Source organism: Nyctereutes procyonoides, unplaced genomic scaffold (assembly GCF_905146905.1).
Source record: "Nyctereutes procyonoides isolate TBG_1078 unplaced genomic scaffold, NYPRO_anot_genome, whole genome shotgun sequence".
Taxonomy (NCBI): domain Eukaryota; kingdom Metazoa; phylum Chordata; class Mammalia; order Carnivora; family Canidae; genus Nyctereutes; species Nyctereutes procyonoides.
In genome coordinates this window covers 28600532-28624148 of record NW_026575126.1, presented here as the reverse complement: position 1 = coordinate 28624148, position 23617 = coordinate 28600532, and the positions used below count along the sequence as shown (strand labels likewise).

Here is a 23617-nt window from a genome sequence, read left to right as displayed (position 1 = left end):
GGTTCCGCAGGCCACAGGGGAGGGAGAGAGCCGGGAAGTCACGGGCTGGGGAGGGCAAGTGGGCTTTAATGGGAGGGGAAAGGGGTTGTGTGTCTCTATGGGGTGATAGGTATTAGGGCATGTTACTGGTGGAATCTGCTTGGGCGATAACTCCTCATGCCCTTATATGGGGTCTGGGTAAATTAAAGTACAGTTCAGGTTTCCTGCATAGGTCCTGTCTTCCCTGATGACGTGTCCTCGGTCGGTCTGCTGGTGGTGGGAAAGCTCTGAGGTGGGAGCCACAAGGTGGGGCATCTGCTGCCATTTTGTTGGTGCCTCCCTATCCCCCTTGATCCTGCCAGCCCAACAAATAATACTCAACTTAGTTATTGGAAAAGTATATTTAGAATAACTTCAATGTGTAAATCTACTTTTATAGCCATGAATTTTATGAAATTTAAATACAGATTAAATATTTCTAATGAGGGATCCCTGGGTGGCGCAGCAGTTTGGCGCCTGTCTTTGGCCCAGGGCACGACCCTGGAGACCCAGGATCGAGTCCCACATCGGGCTCCCGGTGCATGGAGCCTGCTTCTCCCTCTGCCTGTGTCTCTGCCTCTCTCTCTCTCTGTGACTATCATAAGTAAATAAAAATAAAATAAAATAACTAAAATATTTCTAATGAAAATTTAACATTTGAATTTGTGCTATAAGTATGAAATACCAGATGTCAAAAACTTGGTATAAAAACAGTCTCTTTTGGGACGCCTGGGTGGCTCAGCAGTTGAGCATCTGCCTTTGGCCCAGGGCGTGATCTTGGAGTCCTGGGATCAAGTCCCACATCGGGCTTCCTGATGGAGCCCGCTTCTCCCTCTATGTCTCTGCCTCCCTCTCTCTGTGTCTCTCGTGAATAAATAAATAAAATCTTTAAAAAAAAAAAAACAGTCTCTTTAATAATTTTTATAGCTGTTGGGACACCTGAGTGGCTCAGTGGTTGAGCACCTGGCTTTGGCTCGGGGTGTGATCCCGTAGTCCCAGGATCGAGTCCCACATCGGGTTCCTTGCGTGGAGCCTGCTTTTCCCTCTGCCTCTCTCTCTCATGAATAAATAAAATCTAAATAATAATAATAATTTTTATAGGTATAAATGTTGAAATCTAATATTTTGGATATAATGGGTAAAATAATATTAAAATTTTTCCCTTTTTTAATATGGCTGTGAGAAAATTCAAAATTATGTTGTGGTTTGCATTATATTTCTCTTGGACATTGCTGACTTAGAGAATTATTTTGAAAGTCAATAAAAGGGCAGCTCGGGTGGCTCAGTGGTTTAGCGCCGCCTTCAGCCAGGGCGTGATCCTGGAGACCTGGGATCGGGTCCCCTGTCAGGCTTCCTGCATGGAGCCTGCTTCTCCCTCTGCCTGTGTCTCTGCCTCTCTCTCAGTCTCTATGTCTCTCATGAATAAATAAATTAAAAAAAAAGTCAATAAAATCCGTATGAACTGTTTTGTAAGCTACATAGTAGTGTTTTTATCAGATTGTTGGGCAGACATGGTAGGCTTTAAGCCGTCAGAAGTAAACACATCTGATCCTCCAAGATTTTCAGATATTTACTGCTTTGGTTTCCTTTTCTTATAGGAAGAAGTGAAAAGAGGAATATATAGTTTAAACATGGTAATAAAAATGAACACTATAGAACCTGATTAAGCCAGGATCTAGAACAAATTGCCACTTAATTTGAACTATTTTTGCCTAGGGTATCACTTTAAGTAAAAGTAACTTTGATTTGAAGATTTATCATTAAGTTGTTGGATTTTTACTTATGCCAACATTTCAGTGGGATCAGAGGACAGCTGAAGTAGAACAATGAAAAAAAGTTTAAACTTAAAAAATTATGGTATTCATGCTTTAGTATACTTAAAGTGGGTAACATGAGTGCTTCAAACAGAATGTGGACTTATTACACTTGGGGAGATAATTACATTAAAATGTATTATGTAATCTCGTGGCTAAGAACAGTGGCATCTAGTTTTATATTTACAGAGGAAGGAAGATCTATGAACCTCCTCGGTATATGAGTATAAACCAAGCAGCCCAGCAACTTCTGGAGATTGTTCAGAATCAGCGAATGCGAGGAGAAGAACCAGGTACTCAAGGCCCTAAAAGGGCTTCTTATGTTTCCTACTGCTGCATTGAGATGTGTACATGATATAACTTCACATATACCCCCCAACACACATCACCACAACCAAAGTGAGTGTGTTTGCATTGTATTTTTTCTTGTCATTTTTTAAATCACTTTTAAATTTCACAGGCTGAAAGTTGTACCAAAGGAAAAATAATGAGAGTTCTTTCTAGGAAAATTAATACTATTCCAGAAAGTGAGGCTTTTTCACAAATTAACTGTAAATCAGGTTTTAGGCAGCCCAGGTGGCTCAGCGGTTTAGTGCCGCCTTCGGCCCAGGGTGTGACCCTGGAGACCTGGGATCAAGTCCCACATCAGGCTTCCTGCACGGAGCCTGCTTCTCCCTCTGTCTGTGTCTCTGCCTCTCTCTCTCTCTCTCTGTGTCTCTCATGAATAAATAAATAAAAACTTACACTAATAAACTCATTACATTCTGTTATAAGGTCCTGTTTTTGAACACCTATATCTTAATGGAAAAAAAAGATACATGAAGAGATTCTTGAATGTTGTTTATTTCTTTCTCATTAGTAGGCCTTGTTTAAAGTCATGAAACAACTAATTTGCAAGGGTGTTGCGTATCCTAAATTTTGAACCTTAAGCCTAAACTTGTATGGATGCTTATCCTTGTGAATATCATTTGCCTCATTTTGATCATGTTCAGTTGGGACAAACTTTCCCAACTAAACAAAACCATGAAAAGATCAGTACTTAAAAGCATAAATAATATCATAATGCTTGTTATTTGTTCAGGGCTCTGTAGTAGTGGTGGTGGTGGTTGTTTTAATAATTTTATTTATTTATTTGAAAGAGAGCAAGAGCATGGGTAGGGGGAGAGGCAGACTCCCCTGCTGAGGAGGGAACCTGATGTGGGGCTCAATCCCAAGGCCTGGAGATCATTACCTGAGTCACCCAGATGCCCCACAGCTTTGTAGTTTACTAAATACTTTAATGTCTCTTATCTTATCCCTTAAAACTATCACTTAAGAAAGATAGTATTCTATTTTAAAAAGTGAAAAAAACTGAAGTTTGACATAGCTAATTAGGTGGCCGAGTGAAAAATCAAATCTGTGTATTTATCTCATAACCTGCTTATTTTTCTAGTATATCTTGGTCAATGTGAACATACTCAAGCAATTTATTAAAAATATAGGCAGGTAGTAAACATTGTTCACTCTTAAAGACAAATGCTATGCAATCGTAAAAAGTATGAATATATCAAGTCCTGAAAACTTAAACTAGTTAGGTAGTGCATGTAACTTGGAAAAGCCTTAGATAAATCGATATCTGTAATGAGTGACTAAAGAGATTGAAGATATTTGGGGCTTCTTTAAATGTATTTTTGGTACTAATGTTAGTTTTAATGTTGGACAGGATAATGCATTTGCTGAATTGAATGGCAGGTTTTTTTTTTTCTTCTCTTAATAGCAGTCACCGAGAAGACACTCTGTGTTGGCTTAGCCAGGGTTGGAGCTGAAGACCAGAAAATTGCAGCAGGCACTTTGCAGCAAATGAGTACTGTGGACTTGGGAGGACCGTTACACTCCTTAATTATCACAGGAGACAATTTGCATCCACTGGAGATGGAGATGCTAAGTCTGTTTTCCATACCAGATAATAGTTCAGAATCCTGTTGATGAACTTCATGAGCATTTTCTATTGTTAGATGTTCATTTGTTTCAGTCATATATGCACATACACATATTTGCATAATGTATAGTTCTTTTGGTTTACCTAATAATTATAAAGCAAATGACCAAGAAGAAAGATGTTGATTTAACAGTACTTGGTTTCCTGTGGTAATGAGTTTTTTTTCCTATGTCATTATCAGTTGTTGCAACTATTTTGGTGATTTTTCAGGATGCACACACATGGAGCAGACCAAGTCTAAAACTTGCAAGGGCATTCATAAACAGAGTCGTTTAAAAGCAGTTTTTACTTATGAAATAAGTTTATACAATGTGGAACTTTGTTCTTTCTTAAAAAGTCAGCTCTCCAGGATCCCTGGGTAGCACAGTGGTTTAGCACCTGCCTTTGGCCCAGGGCGCGGTCCTGGAGATGGGGGATCGAATCTCACGTCGGGCTCCCGGTGCATGGAGCCTGCTTCTCCCTCTGCCTATGTCTCTGCCTCTCTCTCTCTCTCTTTGTGACTATCATAAAAAAAAAAAAAAAAAAAAAAATTTAACTTCTAAAACAAAAAAAGTCAGCTCTCCTGGCCACAAGATGGGTTGTCTTGACAGCAGATGGTATTAGTGCATATTGCATATAAGCAGAGTTGGGAAGAATAAGTCCTACTTGCTTAAAGCTCAGCTGAGCACATGCCACAAAATGACATCCTTTTGAATTGCCTTGTCTTGTTTAAGTGACATCCTAATTATGTGGTTCATATTCTGCTGTATTTTGGAGGTTATATAATTGTTGAATTATGAATGTTCAGCCAGCCATGTACAGTTGCTGTTTGGTTTTAAATAGCATCTTTCACATTCAAGTTGACAAATGGAAAACTTACCGACTACAAAATACAGTTTTAAAAAATTTAAGTTTGGAGGCAGTGGGTTAGTCAAGATTTTTCATATCACATAACTCAGTCGGTATGTCACTGTATGTATGCAAATAGTCAAATTCATTTTCCCAGTTGTATATAGCACTCTGTTTATTATTTTTCGTGACAGTAGAGTCTTATATTTTTTGTTAGTTCATAACAGAAATGGCTTTGCTATATGCGAGTTTATTGGTCTAACTCTAAATATCTTCGTGGCTTAATCAACCATAGCTTAAATTTCATTAAATTCATTGAAAATTGAACATACACTTTCCTACTTCCTGGAAGCATTAATTAACAAGACATTATTTTGGGACACCTGGGTGGCTCAGCAGTTGAGTGTCTGCCTTAGGCTCAGGGTGTGATCCTGGAGTCCTGGGATCGAGTCCCGCATCAGGCTCCCTGCAGGAAGCCTGCTTCTCCCTCTGCCTATGTCTCTGTGTGTCTCATGAATAAATAAATAAAATATTTAAAAAAAATTATTTTGATTTCTTTCTTTTTTCTTTTTTTTAAAGTAGTCTCCATGCCCAGGATGGAGGCCAGCACTGGGCTTGAACTAACAATCCTGAGATCAAGAGCTGAGCTGAAATCAAGGATCTGATGCTCAGCCAACTGAGCCACCGAGGTGCCCCTGACTTAATGCATTTGAGATAAAATATATTTTACTATATATGAAATATTCCATTTTTAGTCTTTTACACAAAAGAGGAGAGAGCAAAGGACATTTAAATGCCAGTTCTGTGTTGCTTTCTTTTGAGCCATTAAAGCGAGCATTGAAGAATTATAAAAAGAAAGACATCTAGTTTTGATAATGGTTGAATAGCTTGTAATGTACAGCCCTCCCAATTGTAAACTCTGGACAAAATATAACTGTCTAAAGACACTGGGAAATGACCAAAAGCAGTCTGAGGACTGTGCTTATACATAGCTTTTTCCCCTCAGTACATTCCCCAATCTGGTAAAGGATGGCTAGAATGCAAGAGAAGGTTACAATCTTACTGGCTTGAGGTGTCAAAGAAATTGGGGGCTTCTAGTGGGGCTGTAAATTGAGGAAATTCTAGAAATGAAGGTGGCACTGAAGGAGAAGCCAGCTTTCCAATCTGCATATAAATCTCTTAACTCTTTGGCTAACTCCTAAATTGCACTTGTACAGGGAAGTCTCCGTGAACCTCGTGGAAAGCCAGAGATAGAAGTCTGGAAAATCCGAGCAGAGCTTGTTGGTCTGTATTGCAAGAGAAAACAATTTCAAGTTTGAATTCTGACAAGTTAGAAGGCTTGGTAAGCACCTTAGGCATTCTGTCAAATACCTAGAATGGCTGTGTGTTAGAAAAGACTGCCCAGGACTAAGGATTTGCCATTGAAATTAAGACCAAACCTTTTTTTTTTTTTTAAGATTTTATTTATTTGACAGACCGAGTGCATGAGAGTGAACTAGAGCACAAAAGTGGAACAAGAGCAGGGAGAGGGAGAAGCAGACTCCCTGCTAAGCAGGGAGCCTGACCTGGGCTCCATGCGGGGCTGGATCCAGGGCGCTGCGATCAAGACCTGAGCTGAAGGCAGATGTCGAACCGACTGAGCCACCCAGGTGCCCCAAGACAAAACCTTTAATGTAAAGTCAGTTCTCCACAAATCAAGATGGGTAGTCAATAATTTAACTGCCAGCTGGAACAAATCTTAACACTTCCATGGTGTGATAACAAAATGAGTCTCTTTAGCATATCAATGGTGAGAAGAACATGATAAAATAATGCATTAAAGAAACAGGAAAATGTGATTTATGGCCAAAAGAGAAAAAAAACACAGAAAGATCCTAATATAATCCAGAACTTGGAATTAGCAGATGCGAATTTTAAAGCAGCTAGTAGAACTATGCTCCAAGATGAAAAGGAAAAACGGTTGTAATGAATGTATATAGAGGGGTGCTCTCAGAGAAATGGAAATAGAAACCCAAATGGTTGGATTTAACAGCAGCATACAGATGGCAGATGGATAGAAATTATCCTATCTGAGGACTAAAGAATAAAAAAAGGTTGGGGGGACAGCCCAGGTGGCTCAGCAGTTTAGTGCCTGCCTTCAGCCCAGGGTCTGATCCTGGGGACCTGGGATCAAATCCCATGTCAGGCTCCTTTCATGGAGCCTGCTTCTCCCTCTGCTTGGGTCTCTGCCTCTTTCTCTCTCTGTGTGTCTCTTGTGAATAAATAAATGAAATCTTTAAAAAAAAAAAAAAGGGGGAAATAAAAAAGAAAAAAAGCACAGAGTGTTAAAGCCATGCGGGGCAATATTCAGCAGTCCAATGCATATGTAATTGGATTTCCAGAAGGAGGAGAGAAAATAGAGGACAGAAAAAAAGATGAGTAAGTAAAGGTAAAATTTTCCCAAGTTTGGTGACACTTATCAATGCATAGATCCAGTAAGCTCAGTGAACTCTAAGCAGAATACAGAGAGAACACCTAATACATCGTAGTTAAAACTGATGAAAACCAAAGAGAAAATCTTAAAAGCTACCATGAGTGTAAGTAGGGAACCTACTATACACAGGGGAATAATAAATGTTGGCTGCTTCACCTCAGAAACAATGGAGGTTATGAGACTACACAAAGAGAACTGTAAAGTACTGAAATTAAAAAGCAAAACCAAAGCAAACCAAATCAATCCAGAGTTCTATATCCAGTAAAGCATCCTTCAAAAATGAAGCAAAGCAATCTTCATGAAAACAGAATTTGTCACTAGCAGACCTACAAGGAAAGCTGAGGGAGGTTTTTTAGGCTGAAGGTAAATGACATCAGTTAGAAGGAAGGAAATCATATGTGAGTATAAAAGACTATCAATCTTTTCTTCACTTAATGTTTTTAAAAGATGACTGACAAGGGTGCCTGGGTGGTACAGTTGGTTAAGTATTTGCCTTTGGCTCTGGTCATGATCCCAGGGTCTTGGACTAAGCTTACAGTCAGGAAGCCTGCTTCTCCTCCCTCTGCCTGCCACTCCCCCTGCTTGTGCTCTCTCTCTCTCTCTCTGATAGATAGTAGATACAACTAACAATTTAGCATGGTACGCTGGTGTATAGTTAGATATATTTCAACAATAATACAAGTTTCAGGGGTTAAAGGGAATTAAACAGTGGCAGTTCTTACATTTTCAAAAGTTGTGGAATACTAACTATAGACTGGTAAGGTTATTATGTATGTTATGTATTGAAATCCCTTGGCAACTGCTATAAAAAAAAATAAGGTAGAAGTAAAAAAAAAGAATTAGAGGAATTAAAATTGAATACTGAAAAAAAGTTGAATTCTCAAAGAGATGATTTATCAAAAATCAGGAAAGGAGGAATTATAGGTTAAAAATATATAAGACAAATACCAAAATGGCAGACCTAAATTCAGCCAAACTAGTAATTACTTAAATATAAATCCAACACTCCAGTCAAAAGAACTAGACTTCTTTAAAGGTCCAACCATATGTTGTCTATAAGAGTTAAACTTTATTTATTTATCTTTTAAAGATTTTATGTGCTTATCATGACAGACACAGAGAGAGAGAGGCAGAGGGAGAAGTAGGTGGCCTGCAGGGCGCCCGATGTGGGATTCCAACCCTGGACTCCAGGATCACGCCCTGGGCCAAAGGCAGATGCTCAGCCGCTGAGCCACCCAGGCATCCCAAGAGTTAAACTTTAAAGACACAAGATGAAAGTAAAAGAATGGGAGAAAAGTAGAACATACCAACAGTAAGCATAAGAAAACAAGTGGCTATATTCATATAAGACAAAATAGACCTTAAAAGAAGTAGCATACTGGAGAGAAACTTTTCAGACAATCAGTTGAGGATTTTAATGAACCTCTTAGCAACTGATAAATGTCAACAAAAATATTGATTTGAACAAAAACCATTTGGACCAAATTGATGCTGATAGACGCCTCCACCCAATAGTAGTAGAATAGACATTTTCAACAAAGTAGACTATCTGCTTGGCTATTAGCCACAATGGAGTTAAGTTAAAAATCACTAACAGAGGTGTCCCAAATATTTGGAAATAAAATAATGCAGTTATTTTTAACTGAATAAAAACAAAAACATAAAATGTGAAAATGTGTGGAATGCAGATAAAACAGTGCTTAGAAATTTATAGCTTTAGAAGCCTATGTTAGAAAAGAAGGAAGTTTAAAAATCAATGATCTGTTTCCATCTTAACTAGAAAAAAAGAAAAGCATATAAAAACTATAAGCAGAAGGAGGGAAATACTGAACATCATAGCAGAAATCAGTGAAATAGAAAATGGGCAAACAATAAAATTAACAAAGCCAATGAAATGTCAAAAAATTTAAAGGCTAACAACAGTAAAAGTTGCAAGGATATGGAGTAACAAATTTGCCTGCTCTTGGTAGGAATATAAATTGACACAACTACTTTGGAAAGTAGTTTTCAGTTTTTTATAAATTAAATCCCATGAACTAGCAAGATCAGTTCTAGGTATTCACCCAAAAGAAATGAAAACATTGGCAAAAGAAATTGTACAAGAATGTTTATAACTTTATATATTTATTCATTCATAGCTCCAAACTAGAACCAAGCCATGTGTCTATCAATAGGAGAGCAGATTTTAAAAGTTTGCTATATTTTACAATGGAGTATTATCAATCAAACAGAACAAACCACTGACTCCTGCAACATGAATTTTAAAAAGATGTTAAATGAAAGAAGCCAGACAGGAAAGAGACTGTGTAATTCCATTTATATGAAATTTAGCAATAGGGGGAACTAATCAAAAGAAAACTGGGTTTGCCTGTGGAGTGAATGAAGATTGGCAGGGACAAAAGGGAACCTGAAAGTAGTGGAAATGTTTTGTATCTTGATTGGGTATTGGTTGTATGGCTATAAACATTTACGAAAATTTGTTCAAATATATGGATTCAGGAACTGCATTTTTTCTGTATAAAGATTGCCAGATAAAATAAGGCACCCAGTAAAATTGAGTTATAGATAAATAATGAAAAAATGTACACATATATACATTTCCCATTCCATACTTGGGACACGTTTATACTAAGGAAATTGTAATTTGTTTGAACTGAAATTTAACAGGGCTCCTTATTTTAATTTGCTAATTCTGTTGAGACTATTCCATATATAATTTAACCTCAATTTAAATGAAATTGTTGGGGCGCCCGAGTGGCTCAGTTGGTTGAACATCTAACTCTTGATTTTGGCCCAGGTCATGGTCTCAGAGTCGTGAGATCAAGCCCCACACAGCACTGAGCATGGATCCTGCTCAAGATTCTCTCTCTCTCCCCTTCAACCCCTCCACCTACTCGTGCACTCCGTAACTAAATGAATGAATGAGTGAATGAATGGATGAAATTGTAAAATGAAAAATGTGCATTATTTATCAGAAAAAGGAACGATATTATCTTTGTTTTACTATCATGACATCGCAGGGTTTGGTAGTTAAATTAGAAATACCTGAATACTACATTCATTTACTTAGCAGTTTCTAGCGCTTTAGTAGTAAATTCTCTGAAACCACTCCTATAATCTAGACACAAAACAGTTTCAACACCAAAAAACTCCTTCCCACTATCCCTTTATATTCATGCCTTTACCCATCCACTTTTTAGCAATTATATGGAGAGTTAACAAATTCACATTAAGGGTTTTTGTTTTTCAAGATTTTACTTATCTATTAGAGAGAGAGAGAGAGAGAGAGAGAGAGAGAGAGAGAGCATGAGCAGGGGGAGGAGCAGGCTCTGCACGGAGCAGGGAGGCAGATGCAGAACTCGATCCTGGACCCTGGGATCATGACCTGAGCTGAAGGTAGAAGCTTAACGAACTGAGCCTCCCAGGTGCCCTTCACATTCAGGTTTTTATGTGATATAGAGTCTATTTTTCTAGAGAAGACAGGAGTGGGATTCCTGGGTCATATCGTGAATGCACATTTATAAGAAACCGCTGAAATGGTTTGCAGTGTCTCTATCATTTTGCATTCCCACCAGTACCGTGAAAGAATTCCTGTTGCTCTGTAGTTTTGTCAGCATTTCATATTGGCAGTATTTTTTATTTTAGTTATTCTGTGTGTTGTGGTATATGTCATCATAGTTTTAATTTGCTTTTGCCTAGTGACTAATGATGTTAAAATCTTTTCATATGCTTGCTATTTTTATATCCTATTTAATGAAGCATCCATTCATATCTTTTAATTTGGATTGTTTTCTTATGCTTAAGTTTTGAGCATTCTTTACATATTCTGGATACAAATTCTTTGTCAGATACGTGATTTGCAAGTTTTCCCCCAGTCCATAGCTTATCCTTTTATTCCCTTAAGCATGTCTTTGGTAAAGCAAAACTTTCATTTTGATGAAATACAGATTATCAGTTTTTTTCTGTGTGGATCATGTTTTTGTTCCTATGTCTAAGAACCCATCATCAAACTGAAAGACAGATTTTATTCAATGTTTTTTTTTATATTCAATGTTTTATTGTAAAATTTTTATAGTTTTGCATTTAGATCTAGTTTTAGAGTTTATTTTTCTATAATGTGTGGATTTTAATGTCAAGGTTCTTTTTTGGCATAAAGATGTCCAAGTGCTCCAACACCATTAGTTTTTATTTATTTATATTTATTGATTTTTCATCATTAGTTTTTTAAAAAACTATCTCCATTGAATTGTTTTTTGCACCATTGTCAAAAATCAGTTGACCATATTTGTGTGGATCTTTTTGCTTTTTGTTGATTTATTTTTCTTTCCCTTCTGTGATACCACACTATCTTGATTACTTTGGATTTATGGTAAATCTTAAAAATAGGTAGTGTGAATCCTCTAAATATGTTCATCTTTTTCAAAATTGTTTTATATATTCGAGTTCTCATGCTTTTCCATATAAATATTATAATGAACTGGTTGATATCTGTAATAAAGCTCATGAGATTTTCATTGAAATTATTTGATTATGATGCATTTAGGTGTAGATATTTTGGGGTTTGTCCTTTTTGGAGTTGGCTAATAGCCTCTTAAATTTGTAGGTTTATTCACCAAGATTGGGAAGTTTTTGCCATCATTTCAAATGTTTTTCTAGCACTCTCTGATTTATCACTGTATTCAGAGTATTTCAAAAAATTTTTGCAGCACTGATTCAGCACTGTATTCAGAGTCCTTTCCAGGACTCTGATAACATAAATGTTACATATTTCTTGTCTCCCACAGGTCTCTGAGATTTTTTTTTTCCTGGTCTATTTTCTCTGCCATTCGGAGTGGATAGCTTTTAATGGTCTATCTTCCACTTCATTGACTCTTTCCCCTGTTCCATTTGCTGTTGAACCCATTCTGTGTGGTTTGGTTTATTTTTGTTTTGTTCTGTTTTTTTAGTAATTGATATAAAATTTCCATTTGGTTCTTTTTTCTGTCTTCTATTTTGTTTTAATATTTGTTGCAAGATTATTTTTGATGGCTTGTTCGAGTATTTTTATAATGGCTGCTTTAAAGTCTTTGACAGATAATTCCAATATTGATGTCATCTCAGTCTTATCTGTTGATTGTTTTTCTTCCATGAGTTGAAATTTGTGTGGAGTAATTTTTTATCGTAGTGTGGACATTGTATTATGTTATGAGATTCTGAGTCTTAGATTCTATGGAGAATGGCAATCTATTTCTAATAGGTAGTCAACTTGGTTAGGTTCAGAATATAATTACCAATCTGCCTTCTGTGGGCTATGGTTCCAAGGTCAGTTCAGCTTTCAAAGATTGTAGTTTTGTTTGGATCTATTTCAGGTTTGCACTACTCAGTATGGGACCTAAACTCTCTGGGACCTAGTTGACTGGATAGTTTAGGTTGTTTTTTTTTTTTTTTTTTAAGATTATATTTATTCATGAGAGACAGAGAGAAAGAGGCAGAGACATAGGCAGAGAGAGAAGCAGGCTCCATGGAGGGAGCCTGATGTGGGACTCAATCTCAGGGCCCCAGGATCACATCCTGGGCTGAAGGCAGGCGCTCAACCACTGAGCCACCCCGGCGTCCCAGATAGTTTAGTTCTAAAGGTGTTTTGGTATGCTGAATAGGATCACATCCAAGCATTAGTGACTGGATGGTATTCCTTGGAGTTCATAAACAACTTTATGAGTAACTTCTCATATCTGTGTGGCTCTGTCTCATATCTTCATGACTGAGCCTACATCCTGACCCATGTGGAGAGACAGAAAAAAGCAACAGGGGCTTGTTCTACTCTTTTGAAACCATAGCTCCACTAAACAGAAAAACCCCCTCCTCTTGTATTGTAGCTCTTGTGGGTTTCCATAGTTCTTGGCCACTACTGCAGAATTGCTTGGGAGAAGTCTTTGGAAGCCAATAGGAAGTCTTTGCTCCAACTACTAGAACTACAAATGTAGTAACTTTGTCTTGTTTTGAAGTTCTGTAGAAATCTATGATCTGTGTACAAATTATTGCTCAAGGGGAAGTAGTTATGATGCACATACAGGACAGATAACCCCTGTAAAGTTAAACAGCAGTTTGATCTAACATTAATGCCTATGGTGGGAAAACAGTGATGGCTCATTAGATATTATTTTACTTATCATTTTGGAAGTGGTATGATATTTCCAAAGTCCGAGCCAAATGGCAAGATTTTAATTGCTGTAAAACTGTACTATAACTGAATGTGAATCTGAATTTCGTGTTTATTTATACAGTGTCACCCTTTTAAAATACTATTTCTGCCTACATTCATGAAATATTCTTTTGAATGCTTTTGTTTTTGCATTGTTTTTAATCCTTTGGTTTTAGCAGTGGCTCTTACAAGAATTTTTTACATTAACCATTTTCCCAGGAGGAATTAAACTTATTAAATTCATCCATTTTTCCAGTAAATTTTGATTGCCTAAAGTGTGCCAGACTCAATGCATTGGAGTATGATCTTACTGTTACCATTGTTACTTCACTTGGTTTTTAGGAATTTAGCAGATAAAGTTGAAATATACACTTAAATGTTAACAGCATGTGCTAAGCCTGAACTTTATGGTAGACATTTTTTTTTAACCTAGAAATAGGGCTGAATGAACCAATAGATTGTTTGAATGAACTAGAATCCCATTGAAATACTGTTGTCTTAAATTTCCGTCCTTTTTACAGAATGAAAAATATTAAATTGCTCATTCTGTCTACATCTATTGGACCAGCTGGCCTCTCCCTGTCTGCTGTTTCTCTGGCCTAGAGTAATGATAAGTTTATTGTCATACTGTGGGTAATAAGACTGGATAAGGAGGAAAGGAAAAGCATTATGAGTTTCTAAAGTTGTTCAGAGGAATTTGTATTTGATGAGCATTAGGGAACCGCTCCAGATTCCTGAGCTGGAGGATTGAAAGTGAAAACTGAGAAGCTCACTTAGTACAACACAGGGTGGCTTCTTGGGGAAGGAAACTAAGGTCTAGATAAAGATTAGGTAGTGAAGTATCATAATAAGTAACTTGCTTAAATCAGAATGTAAACAGAGTAGGCTGCTCTGAGGCAGTGGTGAGGGTCACTGTAGAGTTTCCTTAGGCCAGAGGCTAATTCTAGAGAACACAGGAAAGGCAGGGAGTCCCTGGCAGGTGCTCTAGATCTAACAGGTCAAAGTCCAGTGTGCAGAAGGGCCAGCAGAAGGTAATCAGGAAGCCAGGCTAGAGGAAATGTTTTCAGAGTGCCTGGGCAAAGGTCTGATTCAGCAGAAATTCCTCCTATTTCCTGCCTTAAGGCCAGAATGTGTTTGTGCTGATGGCTGGGAGAGGGGTGCATGGAGGTGGCTAAGCCAGGCCTGGGAAGCTATGTAGTTCCACATAGCGACCGCACGTCATCAATGACACCCTAGAATAAGACAGTGGGGATGGAAAAGGGCAATTTAAAAGATTTCAAAGGAATGAAGGGAAGGACTTTGCCACAGGGAATTTAGTAAAAGAAAGGGACAAAAACAATATTTAGATTTCCAAGAATTATGTAAGGGATTCTGACAGAAATTGGTAGTTGAGAAGAGATTTGGGTGGAAAAAGTTTATTTTCTTTGTTGATTTTGAGATGTTAGTAGTTCTGCCGCAGATGTGACGAGAAGTAAGCCTCTGAGGGCCTTTGATTAACTTCTAAAAAATAAAGACTGAAACCATGTTAGCAGGAGCTATGGAAATGGTGGAAAGAACACATCAGAAGCACAGTCAGACCACAGAAAGTATTCAACGGCAGATGCACCAAGTATAAAGCCCATATTGTGAGGCAGAGATTGATAGGCTGTTTTGCTAAAAGAATATGTCTGAGAAGGTGGGAGGAATGAGATCTAGGGTGGAGAAGCTATTTTTTTTTAATGCTTCAGATCAGAGGGAAAAATTTGGAAAGATAACAAAGGCTCATATCTGGTTTTGGCCTTTGTTTCCTATAAATTGAGGTCATGCATAGAGGATGAGGTAAAAGAACAATTTGGGGTTAATGCAAATATCTAGAAATAAATACCGTGAGATGTGTTTATAAGGTAAAATAATGGGTAGGAAACTGGGTGTTATACTATTTGTTGGCAAATTGAATTTAAATATTTTTTAAAAAATGGATAAGAGCCACAAGGGGACCTTCACATAAGGAAGGTTAAGTGGAGGGATCCCTGGGTGGCGCAGCGGTTTGGCGCCTGCCTTTGGCCCAGGGCGCGATCCTGGAGACCCGGGATCGAGTCCCACGTCGGGCTCCCGGTGCATGGAGCCTGCTTCTCCCTCTGCCTGTGTCTCTGCCTCTCTCTCTCTCATTCTATGTGACTATCATAAATAAATAAAAAAAATTAAAAAAAAAAAAAAGGAAGGTTAAGACCTTTCCAATCTCCTAGCACCTGCTCCCTCAGGTAGTTCTCCTGTTTCCTGGTCCTGAACACCATTCTTTCCCTTTCATTCCTTAAGTCCCCCAGTACTGATTCCAATCATTGTTAGGTTCACGATGTTCTTTTCAATTTATCAAACTGATACAACACAATTCAGGTGAAGGTTTTGAAACAAATTTTATTGGAAGAATTTTGATACAATTGTTTATTCTTTTAAATACATCTGAAGTTAAAATATATACATGAATGCCTTCAAGTAGAAAAAAGTGGAATATACATGATGGATTTGTTGTATTATACTTAGGCAAATTATAATTGCTCACTTTAAGCACATTCAAACCAAATTACAACACAGTCCTAGAAATCTGACATTCCAATCTAGCCTTGTACTCAAGACGTTTGTTTAGAAATGTTTTGATGCCATAATCTTCACCAAAGGGAACCAAACCCAAGTTTAAACTTGGCCGTATAGTTAGAAACCATTAAAGACAGGGAGGTAAAGTGTTGTAGGGGTTTTTAGAATATACTGAGAAGGGATTTGGCAATTTTTAATTCACAGTATTTCTGATATAAAAGATCCATTCTCTTTGCTGATCAAACTCAAAAGTGCTGGGGCAAAATACCACTTGAGAAGAAGTATCACTGAATTTTTGCCGTTGGAGGAAGCAATGGGATTACTTGGCAAACTCTTGACAGGTTACATCTAGTTCAAAATAGAATCTTCATTGAGGCTAACTGATGCATGATATGTGGTACATACACAAAATTCAAATACTAAGATTCAGAATAAAGCTTTTTTTTTTTCACTAGTAAAGGGCACATTTTACCGTAGCAGCAGCAATTAAGAGAGATGAAAAAATAAGAAATATAGGGTGTACTAAAATTTAGCATTCAGAGGGGAAAAAGAAATAAAAAAGGATAAAAACTATTCTAGGAATATTTAAATCACTAAATGAATACATGTAGTGTTTGTTTTTATAGAAGCACCTTCATGATACACCACTCAAGGAGTTTTGGATAATAATAGATCCGGGAATGAATGAAACAAGGTATGTTCTATGCAGATCCTTAAAGTAATAATATAAATATGGCAATTTTCCACAGAAACCAAGGAGGCAGTGTGGTGTCTCATTTGGCAATACATAATGTAAAAATTCAAGTGACTTCCACATTGAGCTTCCACAAGTCCTAGTTTTGCCAAATTTCTATCCAACAACATGGATCACATCTCTGTATGTCTACTGTTCCTGGATTAAAATTGAGAAACAGCTCACAGGGCTCCTTGAAAAAAAATGGCCAAAGTGGATACGAAGTCACTTATTTGTGCAAAAATGCCAAAGAAAAGCTGAGGCATCTTCTGTAATAAACAATAAATTACTGGTTCTATCTGGCCCCAGCCCTTACGTTTGTATCCGCTACTATCTACAGTATTTACTCACCAGTTAACCAGCACTTACTGTGCATGTGAGTTCATACTAAATTTGGGGATAATGCAATAGATGATGAGACAAAGACATTCTTTTTTACAACCTTTCCAACATCATCAGAATTGCAGATTCTAAATTTTCAAAGCCATGGGAAACGTTCAAAGTTCAATACTATCATTAAGCATAGATTACTACTGATTATGAAACAGATTTCTTCCTGGAAAAGGTGTCTATGAAATGCAATGTTGTACATTCTCAGGTCCCTCTCAAGCAGCAAAAATTATTTGTACTTCTTGAAAGCTAATTCCCTCATCAATTAAATTAATCTCTGTTAGCCAGGATGAACTCAGTTTCTACTTACTTACACTGGCAAGGACTCTTCAGAGTCTGTCCCTTCTTTTAAGCAGCTTACTGTGAACATCAATACAACTTTTTTTTTTTTAAAGGTTTTAAACATACTTAAAGGAGATCTGCTTACTCTTTTGAGTCCGCACAGTTTAAATTCAATGCAAAGGTAGGAAATATGGAAATAAGCAGGAGAGCATGAATGAAGGAATGAGTTTAAGCCATGTATATGGAACAACTGCTACCCCATAATTAATTTTGTCACGGTAATTGTTTGCTGATTTTATTGAAGAGTCTGTTCAAATGTGCTACAACTTCTTTGATCTCTAAACCACTGTAGAAGACACACATAAAACAGAGTAGTCATCAGAAAAAGCACTGGATTTAAGGTCAGTGCATTACCACTGGCTATCCCTCAGGCAAGTCATTTAAATTCTCCTACAACAGCTTCCTCATCTGTAAAATGTGGTTATGAATTCCTTCCCCAGGGAAGGTATTTGAAAATGCTCTGTCAATCATAAAAGCAGGCAAGATTTCTTTCTTTACTGAAATGTGAGAATTTCAAATGTGACAACGACATGGCAAAGGCCACACAAAGACACAGGAATACTTAATGAAGGTGGACTCCCACCCTTTCCATATAATTTGTAGTCGGGAAATGGTTGGACACAAACCAAAGAGGCCCTTATCAAAAAGACTGACATCTATTTGGCCTTTAAATATAACTATACTTCTCTGCAGATACTTTTGATACATACTTTTTCATTGTATGTAAGTCTATCTCTCGATGGTAGAGATCTGGATCACTAAGGCTTCTGGTAGGTCTTGTCTTGAAACAATATTCTTCCATTAATAAAACTTTTAATGAGTATTCTTCAAAAAATAAAATTTTTCCCCAAAGCTCTATGAATTGGAAAATAATTTCTTTTTTGAAGATGGTGACAGAAAAAAAGTTCAATTTTATCAAGGTAATGCTTTCTTGTTGAAAGTAAGCAATTTAACATTTGGCATTCTATTGAATTAAAAGACTTGTTTTGTTCTGTATTTCATTTAATGCCCAATTTTGTGTGGCTCTGAGAATGTCAAAAATCCAAAAGCCCCGGTAAGTGAAAACTAAAGTGTCAAGACTGAAATGGTTTGACCTGTGAGAATTAGCCTGGTTTCTGAAAAGTACCAGCTCACAGAATATATACAAAATAAAGAAAACTAAGCAATCCTTAAATTGGACTTAGCCTTGGGCAATTAACAGAAAAATTCACTCCCAAGTTAAAAGTATCCAAAGCACAGATGTCATCATATTTTAAAAATCAGGAATTGGTTTCATAAGAGTAAAAAAGTAAAGGAGTACAAAAATTATATCTTCCATAAAGAATATGCTAAACCTCGTAATGGAAATAATATTCTAAACCTCGTCATTACTTATGAAAAATAAGACAATAAAACTCCATTTATAAAGTGCCTTAATGTACCAAAAATGGAGGTCAGCTTTCCTTTATTTACAAATGCTTTTTCATCACATTTACAGAAAGGCAAATATTACACTGAGAGGCAGCACAGTAGAGTAGAAAGAACTCGACTTGGAGTCAGAAGACCTGGATTTTGGTCTTGGCTTTGCCACTAATTACCTCTGTGACCTTGAGTAAATGACAGCATTTCTGGGCTTCATTTTTCTCATCTGTAAAATGAGAGGTAGAACGAGGCTGCTTTTAAGGACAGTCCCTCAGATGTAAAACTCTGTGTTAAGCAATCAAGTATTTTTGATCTTACGTGCCAGCGTTGTAGGAGGATGCCACCGTATTAATAATCTTTAGAAAACGGATTATTCCATAGTAGGTGAAAACGCTGTGGAACGCTGGGCACCCGCCTCGGAGTGGCCGCCTGGGCTGCTCTGTGACGGTGCCCAGGCCCAGTATTTTGCTGGCTGGTGTGGGCGCGGCGGCTCGGAGATGCGATGCCGAGCTCCTGCTGCCTCGGGCCTCTGCAGAGCCAGCCTGGTTCACAGGAGGGAGAGCAGGGGCAGCAAGGCGGCGTCCTGCGCACCGCAAGGCCTGCGAGCGCGCAGCCCAGATTTTAAGACACAGAGCTAACGTAGGTCTATTTCGGTTTGGGGATGTTTACTTAGCAAGGTGATTCTCCCGCAGCAAAACAAATTTGTTCTCCAGAGAATATTTGGATGTTTCAAATACTAGCAGAACTACGGAGAGCCCCCGCGCCCACCGCTGCCCCAAAAGTTAGCTCAACGGCAGAGCATCTCACATCTACTACATCGGGTAGCACCTGTCAGTGGAATTATCCACGTGAGCGGTAGGTCTGTGCCAAAACCTAGAAGGCAGACTGTTTGTTAGAACGAGAACAAAACTGCTTTTTCGCACACTAATTTGTCACTGCCGCGCACACGGGTTTCAGGACATTTAATTAAAGCATAAAAGTCGACGCCAACCTGCCAAATGACAGGAGCTGGAAACCTCTCAGAACAGGTGCAGAGCTGGAGTTCCACAGCAGGCGCGCTCGGCCGTATCAGAGGCAGAAGCACACGCCCGAGCACTTGTGTCCCGCGAGCACAGTCAGGGGCTGCCTGCTGCCACGAGGACTTCGCGGACGGGAGGGCTCGAGGAAAAGCAGAACTGCAGCTTCACTACGCACTGGGCACGGTCACAGGCCAGGGCAAGCCCCGTCTCCACATGTGAACAATCCGTACGATTACATATCGGCTTTTAAAGGCACACATCCAGGGCCGCCCGGGGGGCTCAGCCGGTTGAAGGGCCCGCCTTCGGCCCAGGGCGCGATCCTGGAGCCCCGGGATCGAGTCCCACGTCGGGCTCCCTGCAGGGGGCCTGCTTCTCCCTCTGCCTGGGTCTCTGCCTCTCTCTCTCTCTCTCTGTGTCTCTCATGAATAAATGAGTAAAATCTTTGAAAGAAAAGAAAATAAAGGCACACATCCAAGCATTTTCCACAATATGCCAAAACCCACAGACTCTCCCAGGCCTCTATCAGGCTCTGCTCTGAAGCGGACGCACAATCCCAAATGACCACTTACACTTACAATGAAAAAGCAGCACACGGCCAGGACACTGCCTTGTATACTTTCCCTCCTAAAATGTCGCAACAACTGTCTTAGTTAAACACATTCTACTGCAGGAATTCTTAGCTTTAGAACTGGCTGGCAGTAAGTAAGGAGGCTTTGAGAATACTGCTTAATCTGCAAAAAGGAGGCTGTCAACAGCTCGTAGTAATCCACAGCAGTTCAGAGAAGCATAAAGAAAGTTGTCTAGTTTTCCTAATACACTTTAGTTCATAAATTGTAGATCGGAAACAGGGAGAAAGAGACAAAATCAACAGTGATTTCTCCCTCCTCGGTGAGAAAAGGATCATGGGTGTATGTTCTGAACAATTGTTTCCAGCCTACAGAGTTTTTTCTCCCAAAGAATTTTCAGTTTTTTAAAGTTAAAAGGGAACATACATTATGATAAAATGAAGAACAATGGGTATATGTCTATCCAGATCAATATTTCTTCAAAAACAGAATATCTGACTGTTCAAGCACCTGTCATCTCAAATCACAATTTTATTTTTCAAATACACAAGAACCTAGAAATCAACTTATTTATTAACTTCTAAGACACCTGTTTTTCACAATTGATCTGTATCTTCAATAGTTCAAACTCAATAAAATGCTGCTTTTAGGATTTCTTAAAGCAACTGTATTTGTACAATGCTTGCACCAGAAAATAAAACTTGGCATTTGAATGACTTGGCATTTGAAGAATGAAAAAACAAAGTAACATCACAACCATTTCTGTTTTCACTCTACATCACCTTTCATTAATAAAATCCACAGGGGTGCCTGGGTGGCTCAGTCAGTTAAGCATCTAACTCTTAATTTCAGCTCAGGTCATGAACTCAGGGTTGTGAGATCCAGCCCCCTGTGGGGCTCTGCACTGGGTGTGGAGCCTGCTTAAGATTCTCTCTCTCCCTCTGTCCCTATGCCCCTCTGCTCTGTCTCTCTCCTCTCTACCTAAAAAAATAAAATAAAACCCATAAAAACAACAAGGAGACATATAGGGAAGTTTTCACAGACACAGTAGCTTTCAGAGAAATTTGGGACTTAGCAGATGCTTTAAGTAAGTCAAAATAATCGTCTATATAACAGATGCATTTGCAAAGTTTTGAAAACACAGTCCACAGAATAATTTAATGTGATAATTGATTTAGAAAGCCAAACACCTTGTGTTTTTGATGACATAGAGTAATAAGAGGAAACTTCATATAGTTAAACCTATGCTGGAAGTACACAATCTGTATACATCACTTACTAAGTCTTACTTTGTACAGATTATAGAACCATCCATTAAAAAAAAAACAACATATGCATGACCTTTGATGGTACATTTTTATGCTGGCAAATACATTTTCTGATACAAAGGCACTTTGAAAACCCAATATGGTTTGGTTCTTAAGTTTGCAAGGTACAAACAATTTTACAAACATAAGATTATACCGAAGAATGTCAACCATTGTGACATTATATATAAAACAATATCCATTTCTTTTTTTTTTTTTAATAACACTAGTTTTGTGGAAATGAAAGCAGTGGTTTCCAGCAGCTTCAGTGAAGACATTTCCAGATGACTGCAAGCCCATCAGTTGAATTCTTACTGGCTAGGATGACGACTAGGAGTAAGGGCATTTTTGAAATGACCAAAAAAAAAAAAAAAAAAAAAAGTAAACAAATAAAAAGTAACACCCTGGAACAAAACTGCAAACCTCAGAAATCAAAATGATTTGGAGGGAAGAGCACAAAGACAAAACCAAAAGTCCAGGAGAGATCCTCTTAATTCTGATCCCTTAGCCATGAGCTCCCGGCAGAGCACCAACTGCTGAGGCTACCTGGCCTACTTGGTGCTGGGAAATTAGAGTGATGATTTTTTCTGTTTTAAAAAGCTAGGTACAAGGTTTTGGATTGTACAGTACCGGAAACATCAGGTCCCCCAAAAAGGATCATTTCTTTTCATTCATTACATGGCTGCAAAGTCAATCTGTACATAAAGCTGTCTCACTCCAGCCTGAAAAGTTAAAAAAAAAAAAAAATCAGACAAACCAATAGCAGACTACACATTTCAGAAAAGTAATAGAAAACAATCTCATTTTTTTTTTTTTGAAAAAGGAAAGCATTATTTTTCTTTTCTGCCTCTGGAAAATAATTCTCCATTTTTCATCAGAAAGGGCCAGTAATTTTATCTTAGAAATAAGTACATTCATAATTGCAAAAAGATCCTCCATTTACCTCTACAGAAGAAAGCCACGCTACTGATTACAAACCGTGTCCAAGTGAAATCTGGAACAATGAGCAGCTTCTATCACTCTGTTAGAGAACACAACAGTGCTTGCCTAATTGGCTACTAAAATCATGTATCGATCCAGTCTCAATTTTCCTGGGATGGATGCTTAGTAAATACTTAAGTATGACCATCTGTTGGTTATTTAATTACTTCACATTCTAACGCCTCTCTTCAGTTTTGGATATGAACCTGCTGTTCAAGGACTGCTCTCAAAATTGCTCCCAGCTCTCCGATATTATTTTTGTATATTTGCTGCCTACAGTTCCTTTTCTCTCTTCTCCCTTGAACACATTTCAACCGAACTACTGCCACCCACCACTTTGCAAAGCTGTTTGTCAAGGTCACCTCCAAGTTGCTCAGATCGGTGCTCATCCGTCGGGCCTCTTAGCATTTACTCTATGGGCAACAAGGACACAGGCGCTCACTCTCTCCAACTGACACGCTTTCTCTGGCTTGGCTTCTGGGGAACACTCGCTGATGACCTTTTACCTCGATTATCAGTCTTCCTCAATCTCCTTTGCTGGTTCTTCCTTCTACCTTTGAGCACTAAGCACTGCAATACCCAAAGGCTCAGTACTCAGATTCCTTCTTTTTCTACATTTGCTCCCTATCTGATGTCATCTAGTATCCAGACCTCTGGCACCATCTGTGTGTATGCTCACACCTCTCCTATTTACACTCCCACACCGCAACCCACCTGCCATCTACCTGACAGTTCTACCTGGGTGTCTGACAAGGATTAAAACAGAGCCAAACAGGGATCCCTAGGTGGCGCAGCAGTTTGGCGCCTGCCTTTGGCCCAGGGCGCAATCCTGGAGACCCGGGATCGAATCCCACGTCAGGCTCCCGGTGCATGGAGCCTGCTTCTCCCTCTGCCTGTGTCTCTGCCCCTCTCTCTCTCTGTATGACTATCGTAAATAAAAAAAATAAAATAAAAAAAATTAAAAAAAAAAAACAGAGCCAAACAAAACTCTTTCCTCCCCTCAAGCCTGGTGATC

At 38.4% G+C, this 23617-nt stretch overlaps 2 protein-coding genes across 5 annotated transcripts in view; one reads left to right on the top strand and one right to left on the bottom strand.

Annotated features, from left to right (window-relative positions):
• The window catches only part of DPH5 (diphthamide biosynthesis 5), a 36671-nt gene extending 31487 nt beyond the window's left edge, over nucleotides 1-5184 (top strand). For 3 of the 4 annotated variants that reach the window (XM_055340392.1, XM_055340395.1, XM_055340394.1), the window contains 2 exons: nucleotides 2022-2125; nucleotides 3589-5184. In XM_055340392.1, coding sequence (XP_055196367.1) covers nucleotides 2022-2125; nucleotides 3589-3797 — 313 coding nt within the window. In that variant the 3' untranslated portion in view covers nucleotides 3798-5184. The remainder of the gene's footprint in view (nucleotides 1-2021; nucleotides 2126-3588) is intronic. The other variant, XM_055340393.1, reaches the window with a different exon arrangement.
• Nucleotides 5185-15666: 10482 nt separating this feature from the next.
• Nucleotides 15667-23617, bottom strand: part of SLC30A7 (solute carrier family 30 member 7) — a 94130-nt gene continuing 86179 nt past the window's right edge. Inside the window, exon 11 of the mRNA XM_055340193.1 lies at nucleotides 15667-22343. Coding sequence (XP_055196168.1) covers nucleotides 22296-22343 — 48 coding nt within the window. The 3' untranslated portion in view covers nucleotides 15667-22295. The remainder of the gene's footprint in view (nucleotides 22344-23617) is intronic.